The 25,413-nt window shown below is 38.1% G+C and overlaps 2 protein-coding genes across 17 annotated transcripts in view; one reads left to right on the plus strand and one right to left on the minus strand.

The window, feature by feature from the left end:
• INTS9 (integrator complex subunit 9) overlaps positions 1–9,584 on the minus strand; it is a 101,787-nt gene extending 92,203 nt beyond the window's left edge. Inside the window, exon 1 of the mRNA XM_041767057.1 lies at positions 9,381–9,584. Coding sequence (XP_041622991.1) covers positions 9,381–9,389 — 9 coding nt within the window. The 5' untranslated portion in view covers positions 9,390–9,584. The remainder of the gene's footprint in view (positions 1–9,380) is intronic.
• Positions 9,585–9,897: 313 nt separating this feature from the next.
• HMBOX1 (homeobox containing 1) overlaps positions 9,898–25,413 on the plus strand; it is a 191,451-nt gene continuing 175,935 nt past the window's right edge. For all 16 annotated transcript variants that reach the window (XM_041768221.1, XM_041768222.1, XM_041768216.1 and 13 more), the window contains exon 1: positions 9,898–10,190. The gene's annotated coding sequence lies outside the window, so the exon portion shown is untranslated. The remainder of the gene's footprint in view (positions 10,191–25,413) is intronic.

Genomic DNA, 25,413 nt, shown 5'->3' on the forward strand with positions numbered 1-25,413 from the left:
TAGTATAAATGTTTGTGGAATATTATTCAGACTTAAAAAGGAAGAAAATTCTGAGACATGCTACAACATGGATAAACCTTGAAGATGTCATACTAAGTGATATCTGGGGATGGATAGTAATGGTCACACATCCAGGTGAATATACTTACTGCCTTTGAACTCTACACTTAAAAATGGTTAAAATAGTTAATCTTATGATGTTGTGTATATTTTACTACAATTTCTAAAAAGTGTAATGCACAAACAGAAAATCTGAAGAGACCCATAGCAAGTAAAGAAAGTGAAATAGTCAATTAAAAATCTGCCAACAAAGAAAAGCCCAGGCCCAAATGGCTTCACTGATGAATTCTATTACAAATTTAAAGAAGAACTGATATAGGGACCGCCTGGGTGGCTCAGCGGTTGGGTGTTTGCCTTCTGCTCTGGGCATGATCCTGGGGTCCAGGGATTGAGTCCCGCTTCGGGCTCCCTATGAGGATCCTGCTTCTCCCTCTACCTATGTCTCTGCCTCTCTCTGTGTGTCTCTCATGAACAAATAATTAAAATCTTAAAAAATAAAGAACTGATAAATTCTTTGAGCACTCCTCCAGGAGGAGGGAACATTTCCCAACTCATTCTAAGAGAACAATATTATATATTATACTCTGATACCAAAGCCAAAGATTAATTACAAGAAAACTACAGAATATCTCTTGTGAATATATATGCAAAAATCCTCAACAAAATATTAGCAAACCAATTTGGCAATATGTCTATAAGATTATACATCATGACCAAGTGGGAATTATACTTGGAATGTAAGACTGAGTTACCATTGAACATATTATTCCCTTATATTAATATAAAAAAAGACAAAAAGTATATGATCATCTTGATTACCCTCAAAAAAGCATTTGATAAAATCCAAGACCTATCCATGATAAAAATGCTCAACAAACTAAGGACAGAAGAGAACATCTTTAACTTGACTAAGGATATCTACAGAAATCCTACAGCTCACATCATATTCAATAGTGAAAGACTAAATGTTTTCCCCTTCAGGTTGGAAACAGGGAAGACTGACAAGGATGTCTGCTCACACCACTTCAGTACTGTACTGGAGGTTCTAGCCAGTGCAATCATGCAAGAAAAAGAAATGAAAACATGGAGATACTAGAAATGGAAACCTTCCACGCAACAATAGCTCCAAAGTGAAAACAAATGTCTATCAAATGTTTATCACATGGATAAACAAAATGGGGTATACTCGTATAGTGGAATATTATTAAGCACTATATGCTACAACATGGGTGAACCTCAAAAACACTATGCTAAGTGAAAGAAGTCAGACACAAAAGACTGCATATTGTAGTAGTCAATTTATATGAAATGACAAGAAAAGGAAAACCTACAAGACAGGAAGTACCTAAGTGGTTGCCTGAGCTTGGAGGTCGTAATGGGGATTGACTGCTAATGGGCACAAGGGATCTTTTTGGAGTGATGGAAATATTCTATAACTGGATTGTGGTGATTGTTGCACAACTCTAAATTTACTAAAAGTCACTGCATAGTACCCTTTAAGTGCATGAATTCTGTGGCATATAAACAATACCTCAATAAAGCTGCTTTAAAAATGTAAAAAGAAAGGTAATGGTTATAATAATAATATCCTCTACATTGTTAATACAACTGTTTGTTCACTCATGCTGGAAAACATATGGGAAGGAAGACTTATTAAATTAGAACATCTAATTATGCCTTCCTCTATTTTACTGAAATAGAAAAATGCAGAAATGTTGTATTTAGGAAAAGAGAATCTGCTTAGGCCATACATAAATCTGAGGAATGGATTATGCAAGAAACCTTTTATTATTCACCTCCCCCCACCCCTTTATAAACATGAGTGATGAAAAAACCAACTGTATCTTAAGGCAAAAAGGGTTTTTGTTTTGCAATTCCTTTTTTTTTTTTTTAAGATTTTATTTATTTATTCATGAGACATAGAAGGAGAGAGGCAGAGACTTAGGCAGAGGAAGAAGCAGCTCCATGCAGGGAGCCCGATGTGGGACTCAATCCCGGAAATCCAGGATCATGCCCTGAGCTGAAGGCAGTCACTCAACTGCTAACGGACCACCTGGGCATCCCATGTTTTGCAATTCCTATTAAAAAATCAGTTTCTTGAATATCATCTATCTGATTACATATCCTTGAGAGTGCTAAAGTTCATTCAGTTGTGCTTTCAATAAATTTAAACGTTTTAGACTTTCAAGGCATTCCCTTCAGATATATGGTCAATCAGGGACACCTGAAACTTCCTGTTTTTCTCACAGTACAGTTCCCACCACAGTTCTTAGACTTGATCACTGAGTGCCTTGGGGTTGGTTTTCAAACTGTCTTATTTCTCCTTACAGTCTTTCTTTCTTATTTCCCTTCATCCTTTTGGTTTGCAGTCTTGCTTTTTTTCATGATTTCTGCAAATTCTGGCATCTATCTTTTCCTTAGTCCTTCCTGATATGTGAAATTCTAGCTCCATCTCACAGATTATTCCTTTTCTGGGGATGATGCAGGATCTCCTCTGTCATTTACACACACTTGTCCTGGCTGCCTCTCCAATCCATTTGATCCCACGATACTGCTGCCATCTTAATCACTACACCCATGCAATCAGCACTATCATTTTTTTTTAAGATTTTATTTATTTATTTATTTATTTATTTATTCATTCATTCATTCATTCATTCATTCATTCATTCATGAGAGACACACAGAGAGAGGCAGAGACATAGGCAGAGAGAGAATAAGGCTCCTCGCTGGGAGCCCAATGTGGGACTCCATCCCAGACCCTGGGATCATGCCCTGAGCCAAAGGCACTCAACTGCTAAGCCACCCAAGCGTCCCGCATCAGCATTTTCAAAGCAATACCACAGATTCTTTTTAAAGATTCCTTTTAAAGATTCTTATGACACTATTTTTTTTATATATGAAGAAATGTGTTCCCTTTTCTGGTACATTTCCCACATCCATATACCACTACCGTAAGGATGTTTTACTAAAAATGGCTGAAGTTTAAGAGACAAGAGGGTGTGAGGATTGATGAAAGAAGAAAGTTGCATTAGTAAGACACATAGTAAGAGTAAAGAAACAGATGGCATTGTTGGCAAGGGGGGAGGAAATGCATTCTCATACACTACAGGTACAATGGTAAACTAGTGGGCAAGTTGGCCGTAACTGCTAAAATTTTAAGAAGGCATATTTTTGGATACAATTAGATGCATTATTTGACCATTACATTAAAAAAATACTTGAGCCAGTGCCTGATGATATCTCTACATCAGGAAGTTCACTGTAATATTGTTTGAATTGCACAGTAAGCCCACTAGACATTACTTTCCATAAAGGCAGGGGAGTAAATGTTTTGCTCCCTGCAATATACCCAGTACCTTGAGCAAGGCCTAGTGAGACTGGTGGTAGGAAGATTTGTTGAAAGAATAAATGAATAATAATGGGAGATCTGAGGGGCTGTGTATGTCTGGACCTCTGTTGGCATTTAGCAAGCCAGGAGCAAATTTTCCTTCTGGAATGCTGGGTTTAACTGATTTCCATGCCATGTGACATTCTTGGTCCTTGTCAAGTACACTCCGCTAATCATCAGAGTCAACAGCAGCAGCATTTGAGTGCTCAAAGCAAACCAAGCACAAACAGATGTGCTACTCTAGTTATATGCAACACTAATGCTGTCATGCTTATATTGTGAGTCATATATATTTCTCAATTCAACTCATTGCTGAAAAAGATCTATTATTGGTACACCTTTTTTCATCTTAAGTATAAAAGATTTAATCTTCTGAGTTAACAACAATTATGACTTTGAAATGCCCCAAAGTAAAATATCCATTTTTATCTCACAGCACTGCTGAATAAAGTGTGTGACTTGGCCTTATGTTACATATTGCTTTTCAGTTTGAGAAAAGAAAGAAAAAACACCTACCATACAGGGGTGGTGATAAAACATAACCTTTGGGAAGCTCAAAATGATATTACATCATAAAGACACATGAGGGCACTCTAATCAACCAGCAAAGAGAAACAGAAAAGAGTGAAATCAGGTTGACATTTTAACAATTTGTATCACAATAGGTGAATTAATAAGCACTGGTAAAATTGTGAATGTTTGTAATTTATAGCAAGAGATTTTCTATTTTTGATCCAAGTTCTAAGAAGCCAAAAGCATTCTACAGTTCTGTAAATTAGAGAAATAATCTGTCATTCTCATATCTGAGGTGAGGAATAACCACACCCCTTTCTAATGATTTATTAAATTAACCTTGGGGCAGAATTTGCCCCTTTCAAGCAAAGATCTTCTAGATCATCTGCAACTCCAACTGGTGTTTTATTTGTCCTCCACTGGGAACACTCAATGAACACATTTCTTTGCTCCATATGTTTTCCTAGGAGAAATGTGAGTTAAAAGTTTGAGCCTTCCCCAAAAAGCCAGTAGTGATAGCACTTTGTATAAATGAGCAGGGATCACTCAAGAACATCTCCTGGACTTCTTGAGTTTTCAAATCTGTAAATACAACTACAACATATAATTTCCTCCATTAAATTAAAAAAGTATAGGGATGCCTGGATGGCTCAGTGGTTGAGTGTCTGCCTTCGGCTCAAATCCCAGAATGGAGTCTCACATCACACTCCTTGTATGGAGCCTCCTTCTCCCTCTGCCTATGTCTCTGCCTCTCTCTGTGTGTCTCTCATGAATAAATAAACACAATCTTTAAAAATATATATAAATAAAAATGAATAAAAAAGTATTGCATAACAAACATTTAAAAGACCTTTCTTTTAGAACTTTAACAAAAGAGCTACAATAACTACAGAGAGCCATGGATTCTGAAGCTATTAGGCTCATTCACTAAGGATTATCACTAATCTTTTTTTATTTAAAAGATTTTATTTATTTGAGATAGAGAAACCAAGCATATGAGGGGGGGGAGGGGCAGAGAGAAAGAGAAAAGCGGGCTCCATGCTAAGCAGGGAGCCAGGAGTGGGGCACAAGCCCAGGACCCCAGGATCATGACATGAGCCAAAGGCAGACGCTTAACCTACTGAATCACCCAGGCGCCTGGATTATCACTAATCTCAGTCATACTCAAATTTGTGCTTTGGCAAAATCACAAATAATTTCCTGTCATCAATCTTTGAGGTCAAATGTAAGAGTTAAAATGGAAAGTATTAAAACTTTGAATGCCAACAGTATACTGTAGTTGCATAATAAATCTCTGTTGACTTAATAAAATAGAAGATTGTCTCCATCTCCTGATCCATAGAAAGTATGACACATGCTGCATTTTTTTTTCCTCTTTAAAGATTTTATTTATTTATTCATGAGAGACACGCACAGAGAGAGAGAGAGGCAGAGATACATAGGCAGAGGGAGACATAGGATCCCTGGGAGGAGGCTAAAGTGGGACTAGATCCCGGATCCTGGGATCACACCTTGAGCCAAAGGCAGATGCTCAACTGCTGAGCCACCCAGGCGTTCCACATATTGCATTCTTGAATTGCTTCTTACTATCTTAGTCACTTTAGTCTTCATCTCTTTGTATGACTAAATTCCTGGATATGGTATTTCAAACTCAATTTGTCAACATATTCAGTATTTTTTTGTTCTATGATGTTTTGTTAAGGACCCTGATGAATTTTAGTTTCTATCCTTTGCTGAATTGGCCATCAGGCTCAATTTATACTAATAATAGAGCATGTTATAAGATATGCTAATTTAGAGGATACACTTCTAATTTTTCTGTTCTTTAAAAATAATTCAGGTTAACTACAGGTGCCATTAAGTTTTCTTCAGTTAAATAAAGCTGCCTGAATACTGCATTAGATTATAGCCAGTAATTAAAATCCTTTGAGATGGTATCTTTCTAAGGAGATATTCATGGATTATTTTATAATGACATCCATAGTCTTCCCTCGGGTGTGTGAAAAGCCATCAAGAGAGTCATGTGTAAAGTTAGAGCACTGTAAATGGTATTACAGAGGTTAAATTGGGTAGTATAAAAACTAACTTGGGCCTTCAACTCAATTGGTATGGTCTGATATGGAGCCCTTTATATTATTAAGGAAGTTTCCAAACTTTAATTTTTTTTAACAATAATCTTTTTAAAAGATCTTAATTTAATCAAACTCATATTTAATGCTAATTTAAAAAATAGCCTAGAATAAACTCTCACAGTGTGCACTCTGGCCTCCTTTTATTAAGAGATAATATATATCAGGTACTTTGAAAGGTGCTGGAATCTCGGCCCTCATGAGGTAAAAGAGTCTGAAGAAAGGAATCTCAGATTCAGATCTTGGTTCTATTACTTTTTTCATCTGTGTAACTTTGAGCCACTCCACTTTCCTGATGCTCAGACTTTTCATATGTAAAATGGGAATACTATCACCCAGATCGAAGGAGTAAGTGGGACACCACACCACAAGTACCTAGTACAGTGCCTGGCACACAGTAATTGCTCCACAAAAGGTAGCAAATATATATATTTTTTATTCCAAAGGATACCGCTTATTTTAATGTTTTAAATACACTCCTTAATCTTTTCTTATCAGTATTCACAGACCTTGACAATCCTTCAGAAATTATTTATTCAAGTACTACTCAGTGGGATCATACTATGTGTCAGGCCCTGGGGCTATATGAGGGAGGACAAACATAAAACCAATAATTACCAGGGCTACAAAAAGAAAATGTGCCATGGAAGCACATAACAGTGGTACCCAATTCAAGGAAACCTTAAAGAAGTACTAAAAAGAGACCTGAGACAAATGAAGAAATTAGGCAGGCAAAAAAAGCACTGTATGCAAAGCAACACACTTGAGTCCCTGAGGCAAACACATGGTGAGCTGAAGGAACTGGAAGATGTACAATATAATTGGAACCAAGAGAGCAAGGGAGATGAAGGCTAGGTACATGAGCCTGGAGAGGTAAACAGGGCCATATTCTGCAGGACCAAGTAAGCCAAGTTAAAAATTATAAGACTTTATCCTAAGGGCAAAGGAAGATACTAGGGTTTTATGGAACTCTGCAATTTAACTTATGGGATGCAGAGTAAAGAACAGACTGGATGGGGTTAAGTTTGAACGCAGGGAGATCAGTTAGAAAGTAATGTTGAATTCTAAGTGTCAAGTGAAAAGAGTCAGTACAAAGGCACTATTAGTGGGATGGAGAGAAAGAGACTTGTTCAAGAACAGAAGTAGAAGCAATCAACAAGATGTGGTCATAGATTGTGCATGGGGAGGGTATTTTGGGAAGTCATTATCTCAAAAACAAGGATATCCTCAATAAAATGTATTTCTGTTTTTCATGATATAAATGTAAATAAAGCATTTTACATAAAGTATTACTACATATTCCTGAAGCAGTACACAGTTAAAAATTTTAGGCCACGGGATGATTTATTTCAACTTTATGAGGTATAACACACGAGAAGTCTTACTGAGTGAGCGTCAATGTTTTTGAAATGCTATGTTGACGGTAATTCTGCATTAAAGATCATCTAACAACTACCAAATGAGTTTTAACATGTAACACGTGGATTGAAAATAAAGTGGGAGGGACCATAGATATAATAAACACTTCTTCTTTCTATGAGGCATATTTTGGTTCTTAAAGGAAAAAAAATAAGTTTTTACTCTTTTCCCTTCCGTGTTTCCACGTCTGTAAATAAATTAAGCAGGAGGATATTATGAGCAAACCAAAGTATACATAAAGTAAACTTTGGCTCTCTGATACTCTCAGCCAAATGCGTTTTTAAGGAAAAAATTGTTTCACACTTGCATGCCTTTTCACCAAGCATACCAGTGTGATTTATTGTTTACTGGGGAATCATGGTTTGTGTTCCAATCATTTAGGTGCAAGTTTTTTTGTACCTATAACCTGAACCCTCTTAATGGAAGGCCCTGGCCTACTCATTTTTCTTATCAGTTCGAGTCCTTTCCAGGAATCTGTCTTTCACCTTTCTCCCACCCCATTATCCTCTCAATTCCCCAAACCCTGAACACATCTTTATTTTACCGTGAATGCAATGAATTATAATTCTGGCTTTCTTTTCTACCTTCTTCATTCAATTGCATGCTCCTATAGGGCAAGGCAGTGACTTTCAATTCTGCATTCTTAAATGTTTCACACACAGACCCAGAAGCAAACTGACATACATAACCAGCTTTAAATGGCAGCAGGTTTGGAATTGAATCTCCTTTAATACTTTCTCATACTTCTTTTCAGGAAACAGCTGACACTGTACAGAGTATATGCGGGGGTGGGGGGGGTGGGGGTGGGGCGCACCGGAGCATACATTTTGGAAAAGTATGTTCAAATAAGAAAATAAACCTTCGGGGAATCCCTGGGTGGCTCAGCGGTTTGGCGCCTGCCTTTGGCCCAGGGCGCCGTCCTGGAGTCCCGGGATCGAGTCCCGTGTTGGGTTCCCAGAATGGAGCCTGCCCCTCTCTCTCTCTCTCATGAATAAATAAATAAAATCTTTTTTTTTTTTTAAGAGAAACCTTTTGTTTTTGTATAAACATCAGAGAAAGTAAAGCCTAACATACTTGGCTGCAGGAACTTAAATTTTAAAAGGTTGAGAAACAGCATCTAACACCTCCTAATTAACGCTGTTATTAATTCCATACGGGTAGAATAAACTAGTTGGATCTATGCAGAATAAGTAAAATGCCCTAAAATAAAGGTCTGAGAAGCTTTTCTATAAGCAATGTGTTTAGGTTTTGCGATGCAAAGACTTTAGGTACACTGGCATGTTCCCTCTAACCTTGACTCATGCAGTCCCTAGGGTGGAATGCCTTAAAACCTCCTCTCGGCCCCCTATACGCAGGGTTTAAGTCTCCAATCCTCCTACATCACACCCTGATTTCGTCCTTCTCTAAAGTCCTAGGGCAATTTTGTCTGTGATACAAAATTTAATAACTCCTCTCTGCCCAGTATTTTCTGCTGTCTGCTCACATCTAACAAAAACAGCCTCAACAGCGGCAGGGAGAAACGCTCGAGTGCCAACAGTATGGAAAGAAGTTAATCTAGTTCAACACTCACGTGGCAGCTGAGAAGTCAAACCTAGCTCATAATAAAGCCCAACCTCCGTTTGTCGGAGAAGAAACGCGACAGAGTCAACGTCTTATCTAACCAAAGGGACCCGTCCAAGGATGGAGAAGATCTCCAGGCAGCTGGGGGTGGGGGGGTTGGGGGTGGGGATTAGATTCAAACCTCCTCAACAACAGCAGCGCTTTCCTTGGCTCACTCCATTTTCTACTCCCCTTCCCAAGGTGCAAACGAAGAAGTCCAAAAGGATACGGCATCACCTTTGGCCTCTGACCTAGGAGCAGAGACTCACCAGTTTCATATTGGACTTCTGGTTTTCAGCACCAGACACTCCACTTCTCACACGCAGAAAGCGTCTTCCGGTTCAATCTCCGCCACCGGCCAGCCGAGAGCATCGCGGGACATGCAGTCCTTTCTTCTCCACGCCCCCTCCGCCGGGACATCATGGGAAATGTAGTCCTCTCTGGGTGCATCATGGGTACTGTGGTCATCTTTCTCTTCCGTCCCTTTTCCTCTCTAACGCCTCCTTCGGCCAACTCAAATTCATCCCCGCCGCCAATTCATCCTCCCTCTGCACCCCAGCATGATATCATGTCCCCTCTGTGGGCCTGGGACGCATGGTATTCTGGGATGTGTAGTCCCCATGGCTCTGGCGCCCCCCTTTCCCCTCCTCCCTGTGGGAAGGCGGATGGGCGCGGGACTTGCCGGGAGCTGTAGTTCCCTGGGGCCTCTGGATGCCGAGTCCCAAGCTTTTACTCAAGGGAGGCAAGAACTACAACTCCCAGGGCCGCCCGGCTGCAGCAGGTGGGAGCGGGGCTGTTGATATCAATATGGCGGTTGTCAGCCAGACAAAGACAGTCAGTCTGGTGTGATTGAGACAAGGGAGGTTTTCAGGGGGAGACTGGGAGATAGGGGCCTCCCCTCCCCCTTCTCCTCTTCCTGCGCCGGCCTCAACCCCTCCCCAGTCCCCTTCCGACTGGCGCCCCACGCGGAAGACACCCCTCCCCCTCCCGCTTTCCCCTCCTCCCTGCCTCAGCCCTTGGTACTGGGACGTTGGGGAGGGGGTTGTGCCGGGCGGAGAGAACTCAGCAAGGATTCTGAGGTGAGTCGAGCGGTTCTGAAGCCGAACTACCTCAAGTCTCTTTCCTCACTTCTTTCTCTTCACTTTTTTGTTGTTGTTGTTGTTGTTGGGGGGTTTTGGGGGAGTAAGTGAGTGGGGCTGGGGCTGGGTCTCTTAGGCGGCCGGATTGAGAGGAGGGAGGAAGCAGGGGGCTTCCGAGTGGGTAACCCGGGCGCAGGGTGTGGGGTGGGGCAGTTTGTGGGGGCGGCAATTGAAAGGCGTCGGCTGCTCCCCAACTCTTTTTCTTTTTTTTTTTTTTTTTTTCCTCCTGGTTTCTCCACTGTGGGCGGAAGGTTTGAATCCTGGAGGTGGGGTCTCCTGTTTGGAGTTTGTGAAACTGCGAGGTGAATTGGAGGTGCTGTGTGGGGTCTGTTTGGGGTTTGTAACTGTGTTTTAAACTGTGACGTGTACTTGGTGTGATGTGTTAGCCTTGAATAAACGTGTGTTCGGTGGGAAGTTAGGTAGCCGGAGTCCTAGCTCTTATCTGGGCCTGGGCAGAGAAGCGTGTGCGTGAGGTCCGGGTCCTGGACCCCTGGGCTCGGCGGCGTGGTGCGGGGTGGCCGGGGGTGAGCAACTCGTTGGGGTCCCATTACCCGCTCACACTTCTGCTCCCCGCCTCCGCCCCCTCCCCTGGACAGATCTCCACGCTCCACCCCCCAAACTCCCGGCTGAAGAATTTTAGACATGAGGTGGTGTGGAGCTGGATTTTTTTTTTTTTTTTTTTTTTTTTTTTGGCATCCTTTAAGTCCAGAGGTAGGTGGGAAAGGAAAAGTGTTCTTTAATATTTTATTCCGGAACCGTGTTTTGGTTACACGATTGGGGCTACTTTGAAAGGAGTCCTCCACCCACCCTCACACCCCGAAACAGTAGGTGGATGTATGTCGCCGGGTTCACGTTAAACGCATCAGATAACAGTACTCGAGGTTGGCGGGCGTGCGGCGGGGGTCTGGAGTGCTGCTGACACGGGTATGCGTCTGTCTTCTGCGTGCCTGCTGAAGACACAGGATGACGGCTGTGTGTCTGGGGACAGGGGACACTCATTTTCGTAGTGGGGGGGAAGAACTGTTGGAGATTATTGGGGTGGGGGTGGGGGGGGCGAGGGGAGTAGCTGATAGGCGCTGGTTGTATTTTTCGTCTACCCCACCCTGTTCTGTCTCGGATTTGCCTTGAAAGCTGGTATGGAAGAGTGAGGAAGCAGTGGGTGAGTGGGGAATGGAAGGCAGTTGACATTAAAGATACTACACTGTATAAAGTTGAATGGTATAAAGTGATTGCTGTTTTTTGTTTGTTTGTTTGTTTTGTTTTTTTACCTTGAAGCTTTAAAAATTCTTAGGGTAGAGTGATGTGTGTGACTAGTTCATCTCTCCGGGATCCTGCAGGTATAGAAACCCCTCTTCCCTTCCCTCCTTTCCTTCCTCCCTTCCTCCCTTCCTCCCTTCCTCCCTTCCCTTCCTCCCTTCCTTTCCTCCCTTCCCTTCCTTCCCTTCCTTTCCTTCCTTCCTCCCTTCCCTTCCTTTCCTTTCCTTCTTTTCCTCCCTTTCCTTTCTTTTCCTTTCCTTTCCTTTCCTTTCCTTTCCTTTCCTTTCCTTTCCTTTCCTTTCCTTTCCTTCTTTTCCTCCCTTTCCTTTCCTTTCCTTTCCTTTCCTTTCCTTTCCTTTCCTTTCCTTTCCTTTCTTCCCTTCATCCTCCTTCAGTCCTTCCCTTCTTTCTTGGCGTGCTACCTTTCTCTTCCCGGATGGACATGATGCCTCCTGTGCCTGTTTTATTTCGTTTGCGCTAATAAAGAGTTGTGCTTTCCGTGATTTTACTATAAAAATGCATCATTAGATGAAAAGGACTTGCATTTGTTTTTACTTGCATTTATGCCACAGGTAATTGTCACGTCCGGATTAAAGTGCTTTGCGTTTAAACCGATTTTAAAATGGCACAACTAAGTTGTTAGATGTAGTTGAATTGTGTTCATAAGCTAAGTTTGGGAAATTTGAATTCTGATTTTTTTTTTCTCAAGTTTCAAGTAGAGTTATCTAGGCAAGAAGATTGAAATACCATCTTTTTTTTTTTTTTCTCACAGTCTTTAATATTTAATGACATTACACCAGGAGAATTTAAGACCATGTATTTTGTAGTTTCTTCAGTCTGAAATAGAAGTTTTTCAGGAGCACTCCTTCAGTGACAGTTTGTGTGTGTGTGTGTGTGTGTGTGTGTAATGGACCTTTACATAACTAAAGAAATTGGTATAATTGCTCTTTTGATTGTTGAGACTTAGGGTATTTACACATTTGCCTCCAAACTTAACAATTCTGGAACCTGTCAGTAAAGGACCTTAGATTCCATAAAAACTGAAAGTCACATAGATACAGTAGGTAGTCTTATGATGTTTTTTATAAGCTTTGATTTGAAATTTCTGCAGTTGATCATTCACAAAGATTGGCTGACTGTAAACGTGAGGTAGAATATATATTTAGATTGACCTGAATAGAAAAAAAAATTGATGTCTTCTAAATCTCAAATTTAGAATATAACTGTGTGATACAAAGTCAAACCTTTGGTGTTTTTGTTTTGTTTTGTTTTGTTTTTGACTAGGATGTCTAGAATTTTTTGTTTTAACCTTTTATCTTACTCTGAAACATTACTTTGCCAAAACTGGAGGAAAATCCTATGTAACTACATAATAAAGTATATTTTTGCTGAAAGATATTGTTAGATGTGGAGTTTTTTAAATGTTCAATACTTGTTTTAGAAATAAAAAGCTAAAATATTTAAGAGTTGGAAAAATGAAACAGTATTTCTTTCCCACCTACCCGATTTTCTTTTTATTTGTTTTCTTCCATGAAAGTGCAGAATTACTTACTGGGAAGAGCTTTCATTAAACTTTTTCTGACTAGTAGTCTGGTTAAAATCACTAAAAGCAAACCAAACATATTCCTTGCATTTGGCAGGGGGGGGGGGGGGGGCGGGGTTTCTTCTGTTGCATTTTAAGCACTGAGCATTAAAATGATGTAAAGCCTTTACTGCAGGTTAAAGCATAAAACATTGTCAGCATGTGGAAGTCATATGGTTTATGAAAAAAGTAGAAAATCAGGGCATTGGTGCCTGTCCAGCATAAAATTTCATCCCGTAACTGTGAAAGACACATTTATTTTAATATGATTGCTTCTAAAAATGTTGCCTGTATTATGGGAAGTTGAGAATCCAAACTGTTTTTAACCAATCTGTTGCTAGTTTAGTGTACTGTGTATCATGAATACTGTGGTTGCAAATGTGCATCAAGGAGCCTTTAGGGGTCAGCTCTATGTTGAACGTCTTTAGTGAGGCTTCGTTCTCATTGCTGTATGAACAGATTTCACTCAGCACAAACCCTTAGTTGAAGCATCACTAATAGAAATTTAATAACCCATTATTGGTAAGTTATAAAATATATTGCACCAAATCTCTATTGTTTCATCATTTAAAAAAAATAGAAGTAGCCAGTTTATGACAATTTTTGTGGCAAGTATCTATTGGAATGGGATTGCTTGTTTCAGTAGTTGTTGAATACATTGCGGATGTTTATGCTAAATTTGTTCATTTGGGGTCTTGTGTATTTTATAATCAGTCCATCCTACTTTTAAATGTTGCAGACAACTTCCAGGTTTCCTGTAAAACCACATTTGCTTTTTTGATTAATTTCTTTGCAGCTCTTGCTTCTATTATTTTTTGTATGCAGATCTTTAAACTTGAGTTATTTTTCTTGGAAATTAGAAATGTATGCTAAGATGTCATTTTTCATAAATGAAAGTTGGTATACCACTCAGCTTTTTAATAATGTGAATGCTTATAGGTAAAGTAGAAAGTGCTCATTGAGAATGTGTTGGGTTTGTTTAGAAAAACTGCTTTATTTAGGTTTTTTTGGCTTCCAGAATTATTTTGTAGCTTTTTTTTTTTTTTTTTTTTTTTTTTTTGCTTTTTGGCCAGATTTTTCTGTTAACTGTTGGCTTTTGCTTTTCAATTTAGTAGAACTTTAATTTGTAAAAAAAATTGTTATGAGTGGGAATCACAGCTAGTCTAGAGTGTCATATAGCTACATTTACATACTCACTTACATAAAGCACCTTTATGTTTGTTTATATGTGAAATTGGTATATATCTATGAGACCTGCAACCTGTAAAAAAGGAATCTGAACCACAAATAACAGGACACCAAACAGTGGCTCAAACTAGAAGCCAGAGTAACTACCACCATATGCTGTCCACATTATAGAAGCTATGGAGGTTTTCAGTATCATTATAAATTGTCGTTTTAATATATTCTGCCAAAATCTGTTTCTCTCAAAATGGAAGCTATTGATACTGATTTTTTTCTGAAAGTAATGTTACTTAATATGTGACTTAGATTCCCAGGTTCAGCTGTCTCCCCACCTGACCCATACTGGTTATACGGCCCATCATAAGTACAGAGTAAAGATTTTTCTGACTGATTATTTGAGGTATAACTTTTAGTTAGAGTCTATTTAAACATAATCCAGTACTTTAGATAACTTGTTTTTCTTGATCTTAGATGAAACAAGTTGGAAATTTACTATAGTATGGTCTTGGACACTTTCCAAGAATATTTAGTTACTGGAAGGCTTTGGCTTTAGCATAGTTTTACCCTTACAATGTTAATAAGTTTGAAGTTACAGTAAGTTTTTCCAGTAGTTATTATAATTCTAATGCAGTACTTTACAGGTCCTTAACTTGGGGTATAAGGATAGTGGTTTTTGTTTTTGTTTTTTCATTTACAAACAAAAGTTTAAAAAAATATATTTAGCTTGAAGTTATGAGTTATATACCTTTTTTGAATTTTAAAACAGGTGTCACATAGATCCCTCCTTATAAATGATAATAATTCACTCAAAGAGCATTTAGATTTTTTTAACTTAGAGTGCTGATTATGATAAGAATGTTTACTAAGTTGCACATATTCTCTGTGGCTTTTCTGTCTCTTATGTTCAGTGATGGTCTGGAGACGGTTTATGGAAAACATTTAATAGCTCTCTTTATTGTATGCATATTAAACAATTAGTGTGGAGTTGCCAAGGGGCAATAATTTTAATGTATATAAGTTACAGTTTTCAAAGAGGAGAAAGTGAAATGCTATGGCTATTGCTGAAATGAAGATGACATGAAACTACATTTATCTGCTTTAAGATTTTGATAAAATAGTGATCTGATTAAAATGTGAAGCCGTGGAGTTGGGCCCACTTAGTCAAACCTTGAGTCAGTCATTCTGACTCTCCACATCCAATCATAGAATCAAGTTGATTTTACATCCTTCGTATCTGTATCAATTGACTTCTTTTTATTACATGCTATTCCTTAATTCAGGCCTTCATCATTTTGTCTTGCCACATCAATTTCTTAACTAATCTTCCTGTGTTCAGTATTTTTTTAAGTCATTTTTTACTACTATTTGAGAGATCTTGCTAAAGGAAAATGTAAATTTGATTGTTAGCCATACTTTGCCTGTAATCCTTCTGTGGCTCCTCAGCCTTTCAAATGAATCCAAACTGTTACTCCATCTGTGTCCAAATCCTGGCTTTGCCAGTTACTAGCTATGTGACTTTGGGCAAGTCATTTAATGTTTCTCAGCTTCCTCATCTGTAGAATGGGGATAAATAGTCCTCACTTCATAGGATTATTATCATGAGCCCTTAGAATACTGTTAAGTCCTTAGAATGCTTTAGGAATATCGTAAATGTTTCTTATTATTATCATGTTATATGATGTATTTTGTGTTTTAGTTCTTGCCTTATATTTTATCATTATCAACCCCAGAACCTGTGCCTTATGCATGCCAAACTACTGGTAGGCCAAACAGCCACTTTTTAGCATAGCTAAGGACGATGGGGTATTATTAGTCTGTAAGGGTTGCAGTTGTTAGTAATGTCTTCAAAAGTAAAGAATTAATTGTGAACTTTATTTTTATTTTTATTTTTTTTTATTTTATTTATTATTTATGTATTATAGTCACAGAGAGAGAGAGAGAGACAGGCAGAGACACAGGCAGAGGGAGAAGCAGGCTCCATGCACCGGGAGCCCGATGTGGGATTCGATCCCGGGTCTCCAGGATCGCGCCCTGGGCCAAAGGCAGGCGCCAAACCGCTGCACCACCCAGGGATCCCTAATTGTGAACTTTAAAACATATTGCTGTATAAAGAATGATAGTATATTCTGTTGCCCTGGTTTCTGGTTTTTTCTTCAAAATAAAAGGCAATGTGAGTTAGATTATTGCCTAATTCAGGCAATTTAAAATTTATTTTCTTTGCCTTGTTAATACATTTTTATGTTTCTAACTTAGATTTCCCCCTTGGTAATCCAACATTTTTATCATCTCACTTAACTTAATGAAAGACCCATTTGATTTCGTATATTTTTTTTCACTTTTATTCCACAAATCCAAATTTTCACTCCTTTTTAGGTAATTTTTTTTTTTTTTAACATTGCTATTGAGACAGTTGAATAGTTGCATTATATGATCTGGAAGTCTCTTTGACAGACATATGTTTTATTTACATACACTAATGTTTATACTTGAGGTTGGGTGGCTAGTTTATTTCCACTGCTTCAGTTGGTTTTCCAAAGTGGTAGATGATACACATATGGTGATTTATATCAGTGTCTCATTCCTCCCTCAAGGAGGAGAAATAATGTCCTGTTTTTACCAAACTGAGACAAGGATAAATGTTACCCAAACCTATGGTATAGAAGTGGAAGGATGATAGCTGAGGTATCAGTCCAGACTTTAGAATGTAATTTTTGTAGGAGGCTCTATTATTACTATAGTTTGCAACCACTAATTTAGCCAGCATTTACCTTCATGGAACATAATTATTCATTGTGGAGAACCTGAAAGTAGCTATTCTGAATATTACCTTTATTTGGTTGAAAACCCATTTTCTGGAGTCAGAGATAGCCTATGTTTAGTTTTACATAGTATCTATTTAGAACCACTCAGGACAAGAATAGTTGCTCTACTATTCTGTTGTCCAAGGAAGACCTCTCTGAAAAGATGACATGATCTTATTTATTTGAAATTCTGTATCATCTTTTCAATAAACTGTCATTTTCCTCCAAAGGTAGTAGGTCCAAGGTTAAATAAAAATATCTTTGAGGCTTTTTTCCCCCCAGAATGGTACTCTTACTTTAAGTATGATCATTTTAAAAAAATAAATAATTGCTTTTATTACAAATTAACACAGGTATCAACTGACCTGGTCCTCTTCCCTAAAATAAGGAATTATTTAATAAGTACAGGTTATTGGTTACTTCCGATTTTAAGTTCCATTTTCTGAAACAGAATGTCTTAGTTGACAACATGTCAATTAAATAACTTTGTTATTGGTAGTTTAAGTTTGTATGTATAAATGATTAGGTTTCTGTTTTCTAGTCAACTAAACAGGGTATTTAGGTTAATTTAAAAAATATATAAGGCATTTTTGTTATTAATTAAAGTAATAAGTTGTTTGCTTATTTATTTTTAATTTTGAAATAATTATAGGGGCACCTGGGGGGCGCAGTGGTTGAGCATCTGCCTTTAGCCCAGGGCGTGATTCTGAGGTCCTGAGATAGAGTCCCATATCAGACTCCCTGCAGGGCACCTGCTTCTCCCCCTGCCTATGTTTCTGACTCTCATTCTCTCTCTCTCTCTCTCTCTTTTTTTAAAAGATTTTATTTATTTATTCATGAGAGACACGGACTAATAGAGGCAGAGACATAGGCAGAGGGAGAAGCAGGCTCCACTCAGGGAGCCGGATGTGGGACTTGATCCTGGATCCCAGGATCACGACCTGAGCTGCAGGCAGGCGCCCAACCGCTGAGCCATCCAAGCATCCCTCTTTCTGTGTCTCTCATGAATAAATAAATAAAATCTTTAAAAAAATTATTTAAAAAATTATAGATTCACAGGAAGTTGCAGAAATAGTGGAGAGGGCCTATACCTTTCACCCAGTTTCCCCTAATGGTTACATCTTATGTAACTTCAGTACAGTATTAAACAGGAGATTGACGTTGGTACAGTATGTGCCTGTGTAGTTCTATGCCATTTTAATCACGTGTGAATTCTATAACCAACACCACAATCAGGTACTATTGAAGAACTCTTCTGCTGTTACAGAGATTGAATAATGCCCCCTTAGTCATAAATTTTGTCTTGTCAAATATAACTAAGGAGAAGGACATCGATTATTGGATCAGTAATTTCACTCTTTAACCTTTTGTAGTAGTTCAGAAATTCTTTTGGCACATCTTGAAATTTTTATGGAAAATTGTAATTAAACTTTGTTGTGAGAATTTAAAAATTGGCAAGCTTTACTTAATTGAGGATTTATAATATTAATGACCATTAAACTTTTTAGTAAAAATTAGTAATGTTGAAAATTTCTGTAAAGAAGCATGTAAGAGGGACGCCTTGGTGGCTCAGTGGTTGACCGTCTGTCTTCGGCTCAAGGTGTGATACCAGGGTCCCAGGATCGAATCCTGCATTGGGCTCCCCTCAGGGAGCCTGCTTCTCCCTCTGCCTGGGTCTCTGCCTCTCTCTCTTTGTGTCTCTCATGAATAAATAAATAAAATCTTAAAAAAAAAAGCATGTAAGATTTAAATGAATTCAAAGCTTAAGTGATATATTTCTTGCCAGACAAGAAGTATGTTAGAATCTGTATTAGATAAGCAAAATTGCAATTATTCTGATGTTAGTTTGGTCTTTAACAGTGTTAAAGCAAATTTGTCAGATGAATTGATAGTGAGCTCATACCGTAGTTTTATTTTGATTTGTTGTAAGGGGACTCTCTCTAGAGAAAATCAGTTCAAAGATTGTTTCTAGAGAAAGAATCTTTAGAGGAAGAAAGGGGTTCTAGATACTCTTGTTACTCTGGGTACAAGACAGGACCATCAAGTTAAAGGCTGATTACAGGACTGGCCTTTGCCTTCACTTTATCAACTGTGTAAGTTATGAAGCCTGTCTTCAAAGACAAGGCTATTAATTTAATATACTACTGATTATTGTAGACATTGGACAACAAAGATCTGCTTTAAACAGGCTAACAAAATATTTTGAAATATGATACCAGAAAAGATCTATCATGTGGGCTTTTTCTCCTTTGAGTTTGAGATAGTTTTTTATGCACACTGATAATTTTCTTTGAAAATATCAATTAAATTCTAATTTCTTTCATTGACAAAAATATAAGTATTGGTAGTACTTTCTGATAAGTCGGATTCATATTTAGAGAACTCTTTGGCTAACCTGAAATTTCACTTTCTTCCTGGTGCATTTTTTTTCCTCTTTGGATTTATCTGTTGCCAGCTTTTTATTTATCTTGGTGTACATTCTAAAAAAATAGTGCTTTAATCAAGAGTTCTTTGGCTTCAAAGAAGGTTGTTGTAGGGATCCAGCTGTTTGGGGTTGTGCAAAAGGGAGATCTGTCAGGAATCTGAGAAGCTAGTCTCTGGCTCTCATTCTGGGATATATGGTTTCTTGTCTTGCCTTCTCTTTTTATGTCTGCATTATCAAGCTTTGTTACTTCTCATTCCACTTCTGTTTGCCTTACTGTAGTTTTACATGGTTTCTGCTACTTTGTAACTTTGACTTGCAGGTGGATTTGGTTTGCCGCTGGTGCTGACTTGAACTGTTTTGTCCTTTTTTTTTTTTTTCATGAGAGACACACACACACATACAGAGAGGCAGAGACCCAGGCAGAGGGAGAAGCAGGCTCCATGCAGGGAGCCTGATATGGGACTCAATCCTGGGACTCCAGGCCCATGCCCTGGGCTGAAGGCAGGTGCTAAACTGCTGAGCACCCAAGGGTCCCCTTGTTTTGTCCTTTTAAAGCTTGTTTACTCTGTTAGTGGTGACAGTGTGCTTCTTTTAGTTCAGGTGCTGAGAGAGAAATCTGAATGCATGACCATGAGTTAGATGTCAATTCTATTCCATGACCTTGGGGGTAGGACACAGGGGAAAGTCACCTTTTATATAAGGCTAATACTTTTTGGGTCCTCTGCATGAGGAGGATTCTCTTGTAGGAGTTGAACAGGGCACTCAGTTAAACATGTCAAGTATAGCAGTGCATGTTTAGGTACTCTGTGGGATACAAAGATTAGTTGGATTTAATCCTTTTCTTCAAGGATCAAATAATTTGTAGGAAATGGCAAAAGTCTCCCAGAGTAATTTAGTGTTAGCTTTTTATGTTAGTTACCTCAGGCAAACCAGAAAGATGACAGAGTAGGACTATAGAACTAGGCAGGATTAAGGAAAGAACCAGAGATAACACTAGAGACATGGCTGTTCTGTCTCAACAATTTGAATCACAGACCTGCTAAAGCATGAAATTATCCTAAAGCTATTCTTTTAGGATCCTAGTTATTGCTATCAAGGAGCATCCCTTGTTGACTAAAGAGGCTTATTTTTCGGTTCCACCTCTTATCAAGTACACAACCTTTTGGCTACCATTTGCCCCATCACTGAGGTCAAAAGACATCTTGAAAGAACTATTTCAGAAATAGGAACATTTTCATAGATACAGTCTATATGGTGACAACTCTACTCTTAGAAAGTGTCTTTCATATCTGACAAGCTTTTGTGGTAAATTAGGACAGAGACAGGATATTTGTGCCGCCTTACTCTAGAGGCAATAAACAGGAATTTTCATATGGTGAGCCTATAGTAGTGAGCATTTTTTTTTTTTTTTTAGTACAGTTCTGGCAACATAAGAATGACATTCTGGGTTGACCCAGTGTCTCATCAACACCATATGTTATATTTAACAGAAGATCCATGATATCAGGCAAACGAACTACAAGTTTTTTCTCCCTGTGTCAAAATTGAAGTTGATATGGATTTCAGGGCTAAAAACTCCAAAGCCAAGTCTTAATTATGTCAACCAAACCAAGACTGAGATTTTAGAATTAAGCATAAGTCAAGCATAGGCAATGAAAACTTGGAAGATCAGTTTCAGATTATAAAGCCATAGAAGATAAACAGTTGGGGAGTCATAGAGTTCAAATACTTAGGCAACACAGGAACACAGTGCATCTCAACTTTTGTGCAAAAGAATTGCCTGGCAAATGTATTAGAATTTTTGTTTTCTGAACTCCACTCCCAGATCTTTAAAATCTCAGATGGGCCCAAGAATATGTCCTTTGTAAGCCTGCTGGGTAATTGTAATAAGGTGGTCTTCAGAGTGTTTGGAAAATGGATAGACATAGACATATCTACTGAGAACTTATGTGCTTGGTTTTCTGGTAGAATACTTAGTAATCTTAAATGCCTATATAACTCTTGGAATGTTTCCTCCCTGACGTGTACCTGCCTTTCCATATCCAGGGACACCTGGGTGGGTCAGTGGTTGAGCGTCTGTCTTTGACCCAGGACATGATTCTGAGGTCCTGGGGTCAAGTCCCACATCAGGCTCCCTGCAGAGAGCCTGCTTCTCCCTCTGCCTGTGTCTCTGCCTCTCTCTCTCTGTGTCTCTCATGAATAAATAAATAAAATATTTTAAAAAATAAAAATAAATATTTCATATCCATACTATATAACTGCTTATGCCACTAAATTGTGCCATGAGATGTGTTTTGGTCAAGAATGGCAGTTTTTCTAGATGTTATATTTAATGGTTAGTGTTATATCCCAAACCATTTAGTCTTTATGGTTATATGTTACATTTATTTTCTTAAATTTTTATATTTTTATGTACCAGCTCTTTAGACCATCCTTCCCCTTCCCCTTCTCCCTACTCCTACTCCCCGTTAGTCCGTAAGTTCTCCCTTATTCTAGTTTTCTAGATCTACTAAGCAAGGTTTTTTTTAAAACGTATGTGCTTTGGTATATCAACCATCTCATGAACCTTTGCCCTCACAAATTAATTTCTCACCTTTTAAAAATATCTGTCATCATTCTTCTCAGAGTCTTAATTTATCCTAGAATATTGAGCTGGTTGAGAACATGGATTTGGGAGCCACACTATGTGGGTGTAAATCTGACCTCCACAACTTACTCTGTAAGTGCATAAACCTCTGTAACTCCATTTGTAAATTGGAGATAAATAGTAGTACCCATATCACAGGATTGTTGTTAGTATATGAGGCAATATTTGTAAAGTGCTTAGAAGAGTGGTTGCACAGATTAAGGCACATCTTATCATTTTAGTATTAGTTGGCCTGTGTTTCTGTTTCTAAAGTATTTACTCTCTTGAATCATTAAAATTCTCATATGTTGCAAATGATATCTTCTAACTTACTTACTTTTGTTCGTTGATTTTTCTTTTCAGTTATCCTTTCGTAGGCTTTAATTGCATTTAATGCAAATGCCTATTTCCTTTTGGTTAAAATTCTTTCTATCCAGATCTTTTTCCTTCCGTCATCTTTTTAAAAATTTAGCTCCAGTCTTGGAGTTCTCAGATTTTAAACCTTTAAAACACCCTTTTAGTACTTTCCTTTTTATACTACTTTCCTTCCTCCTCTATCTAATTCATCTGCAATGTTCTGCTGATTCTTTCACCATCACATCTCTTAGATCATTCTCTTTTTACATCTATAGTTGCCATCCTCATCACTTCTTGCTGCGATGATTACAGCAGTAAAACTGGCCTTTCTGCCTCTTCCCTACTCTATTCCATGGTGCACAGTACTGTTAGAATAATTTTCATCAAACACTTTTCATCAAGTCATTCAAGAAGTTGCTGTACCTTAGTTTGAATTGTGTTGTCTTCCAATTTTAATCCCTTTGCTTTTTTTTTTTTTTAAGTTTTTTTCCCTCCCTTACTGGCATCCTGTTTTTCTTGTTCCTAAAGACTTTTTCTCAATTACATTCAAGTAAATTACCTTTTTTTCCTGCTGTATGTTTTCAGCTTTCATTTCTTGGTATTTGCTACTTTCCCCACTTAATGTCTTTGTATATCCTTATCTTGACAGTTAAAACTTTCCAATGAACCCTGTCACACTTGAACCAGTCATTTACTCCAAATATAAGCTGTACCTATGCACCCAGTTAATAGTATATACAATTTGTATTTACTTGCAACGTATATCACTTTGTAAATATTCTGGTTTTTGTTTCATGTGTATGAATTGGATTCTAGTTTAAGTGAAACGTCCCTGAGTCTCCTATTGACTTACTCCCCTCTGCATTCTTTTCCCTTCCCCTTTAATTTTCATAGTTTGTTGATTGCTTCTCATTCATCTATATATAAGTGTGTGTGTGTATATATATTTCTAATTGAATTTAGTTTTTATTTTTTTAGAGAGAGAGAGAGAGTGTGAGTGAGGGTAGGGGCAGGGGGAGAGAGAGAATCCCAAGGAGGCCCTGCACTCGGCATGGGCCAACACACGGTGCCATCTCATGACCCTGAGACCATGACCTGAGCCGAAATCAAGAGTTGGATGTTTGGTTACATGTTATATAAGACATAAGCCTAGAGTTTAAGTACTTCATAGTTTGGATTTAATAAGATCTGAACCCAGAGGTACCAGTATGATGGCTTTAGAATAGTTGGACTTGCTACTTGGTACTGCAGGGCTCTAAAGGCAGGTGTCACAGATAGAAGGAAAATCAGGCATATCATTTTTTATGACTTGGTCTTGGAAACCACGCAGGATTATTCTGTATTCTGCTTATTGAGGCAGTACTGCTGGCCTGCCTATGTTCTAGAGGAGGGAACACAGAATCTTCATAGGAGGAGTGGTGAGGTTCTAGAAAGATCATGTATGAAGGAAATATCATTATGCCAGTTATGAAAAATGAACACACCAGGTATAACTGCTATTCGCGATTTGGTTTACTGTTAGATCTTTTTCTTTGCATGTACAGATCATATTTTTAAATGCCTACCTAAATAATTGTATCATACTCTAACATATTTATTTAATGATATATGATGGTGTCATTACATAAAGAGTCACCTTATTTTTTTTGGATATTAAAAATGAGTGAATCATAATTTGCCATAATAGCAGACATTTGAACTTTCTGGAGTTTATGCATAGGAACCTCTCTTGACTGATGTTGGATGAGCCTGCAGTAAATGTTATGGTAAATAGGACTGAGTAGTTAAAGGTAATAAGCTTTCTCTATGCTACTCTTCCAACCATCTGGAAATTGTTTTTTAAATTTGTTTCTTTTACTGCTTCTGCATTCTCTCCCTGCTTTGACCTGTTCAGTAAGTTTGTACTTCTGTTTTGATCCCAGAAAAGATGTGCTAGAGATGAGAATATTATATATAAAGTTAAGCTATCTTATTTGGCACCTTACAAATTCAAGAATTTTTTTTTCTTTCTGTTATGTATAGAAAAGCCATCTTAAATAATTTTTTAAAAGATTTTATTTACTTATTCACGAGAGACACACAGAGAGAGAGAGAGAGAGAGAGAGCAGAGACACAGGCAGAAGGAGAAGCAGGCTCCATGCAGGGAGCCTGACGTGGGACTGGATCCTGGGTCTCCAGGATCACGCCCTGGGCTGAAGGTGGCGCTAAACTGCTGAGCCACCCGGGCTGCCCGCCATCTTAAATTATTTAATTTGAATTAGTAGCTTATCAGTTAATCAAAAAAGTTGGTTATAGTAAAAATCATTAAAACCTATTACTTAAACATTTTACTTTAATCAAAATACATAATTATACATGTATTCATCAATTGTTTGATACAGGGTAGTGGTTCTCATTTGGGATAATTTAATTGTCACTGCTGGGTGGGGGTGCTGCTGTTGCCATCTAGTGGGTAGTAAAGAAGTCCAGGGATGTGCTGCTGAACATCTTAAAATTCACAGGTCTGTATTGCTCCCCCTCCTTCCCTTACAATCCCCAAAGAATTCTTTAGTCCAAAATGTCCATAGTGCCAAGGTCAGGAAACCTTGATCTGAGGTTAAGGCCTTTTCTTGGTATATGAATCCATAGATTGGCACTATACATTAGATTTTCATGCATAAACCATACCCATATGTATTATTTATGATTTTAAGTTTTGATTTTTTGAAAATGAAAGGAGACCTTAAAGATGCTTTATTATATAATCTGTGAATCAAATCAATCTATTATTTTCCCCAAGTTTTGGAGTAGACTCACCTACACCCAATTCAACTTTAATGAATATTAAATATTATATACTTATGTATATAAATATATAATGATTTATTTTTCTATTTGTATCTATTTATATATGTAAGTATAATAGGTTTTAATTAAATTATCTATTATAC

The sequence above is a fragment of the Vulpes lagopus genome, chromosome 8, assembly GCF_018345385.1.
Source record: "Vulpes lagopus strain Blue_001 chromosome 8, ASM1834538v1, whole genome shotgun sequence".
In the NCBI taxonomy this organism is placed as follows: Eukaryota; Metazoa; Chordata; class Mammalia; order Carnivora; family Canidae; genus Vulpes; species Vulpes lagopus.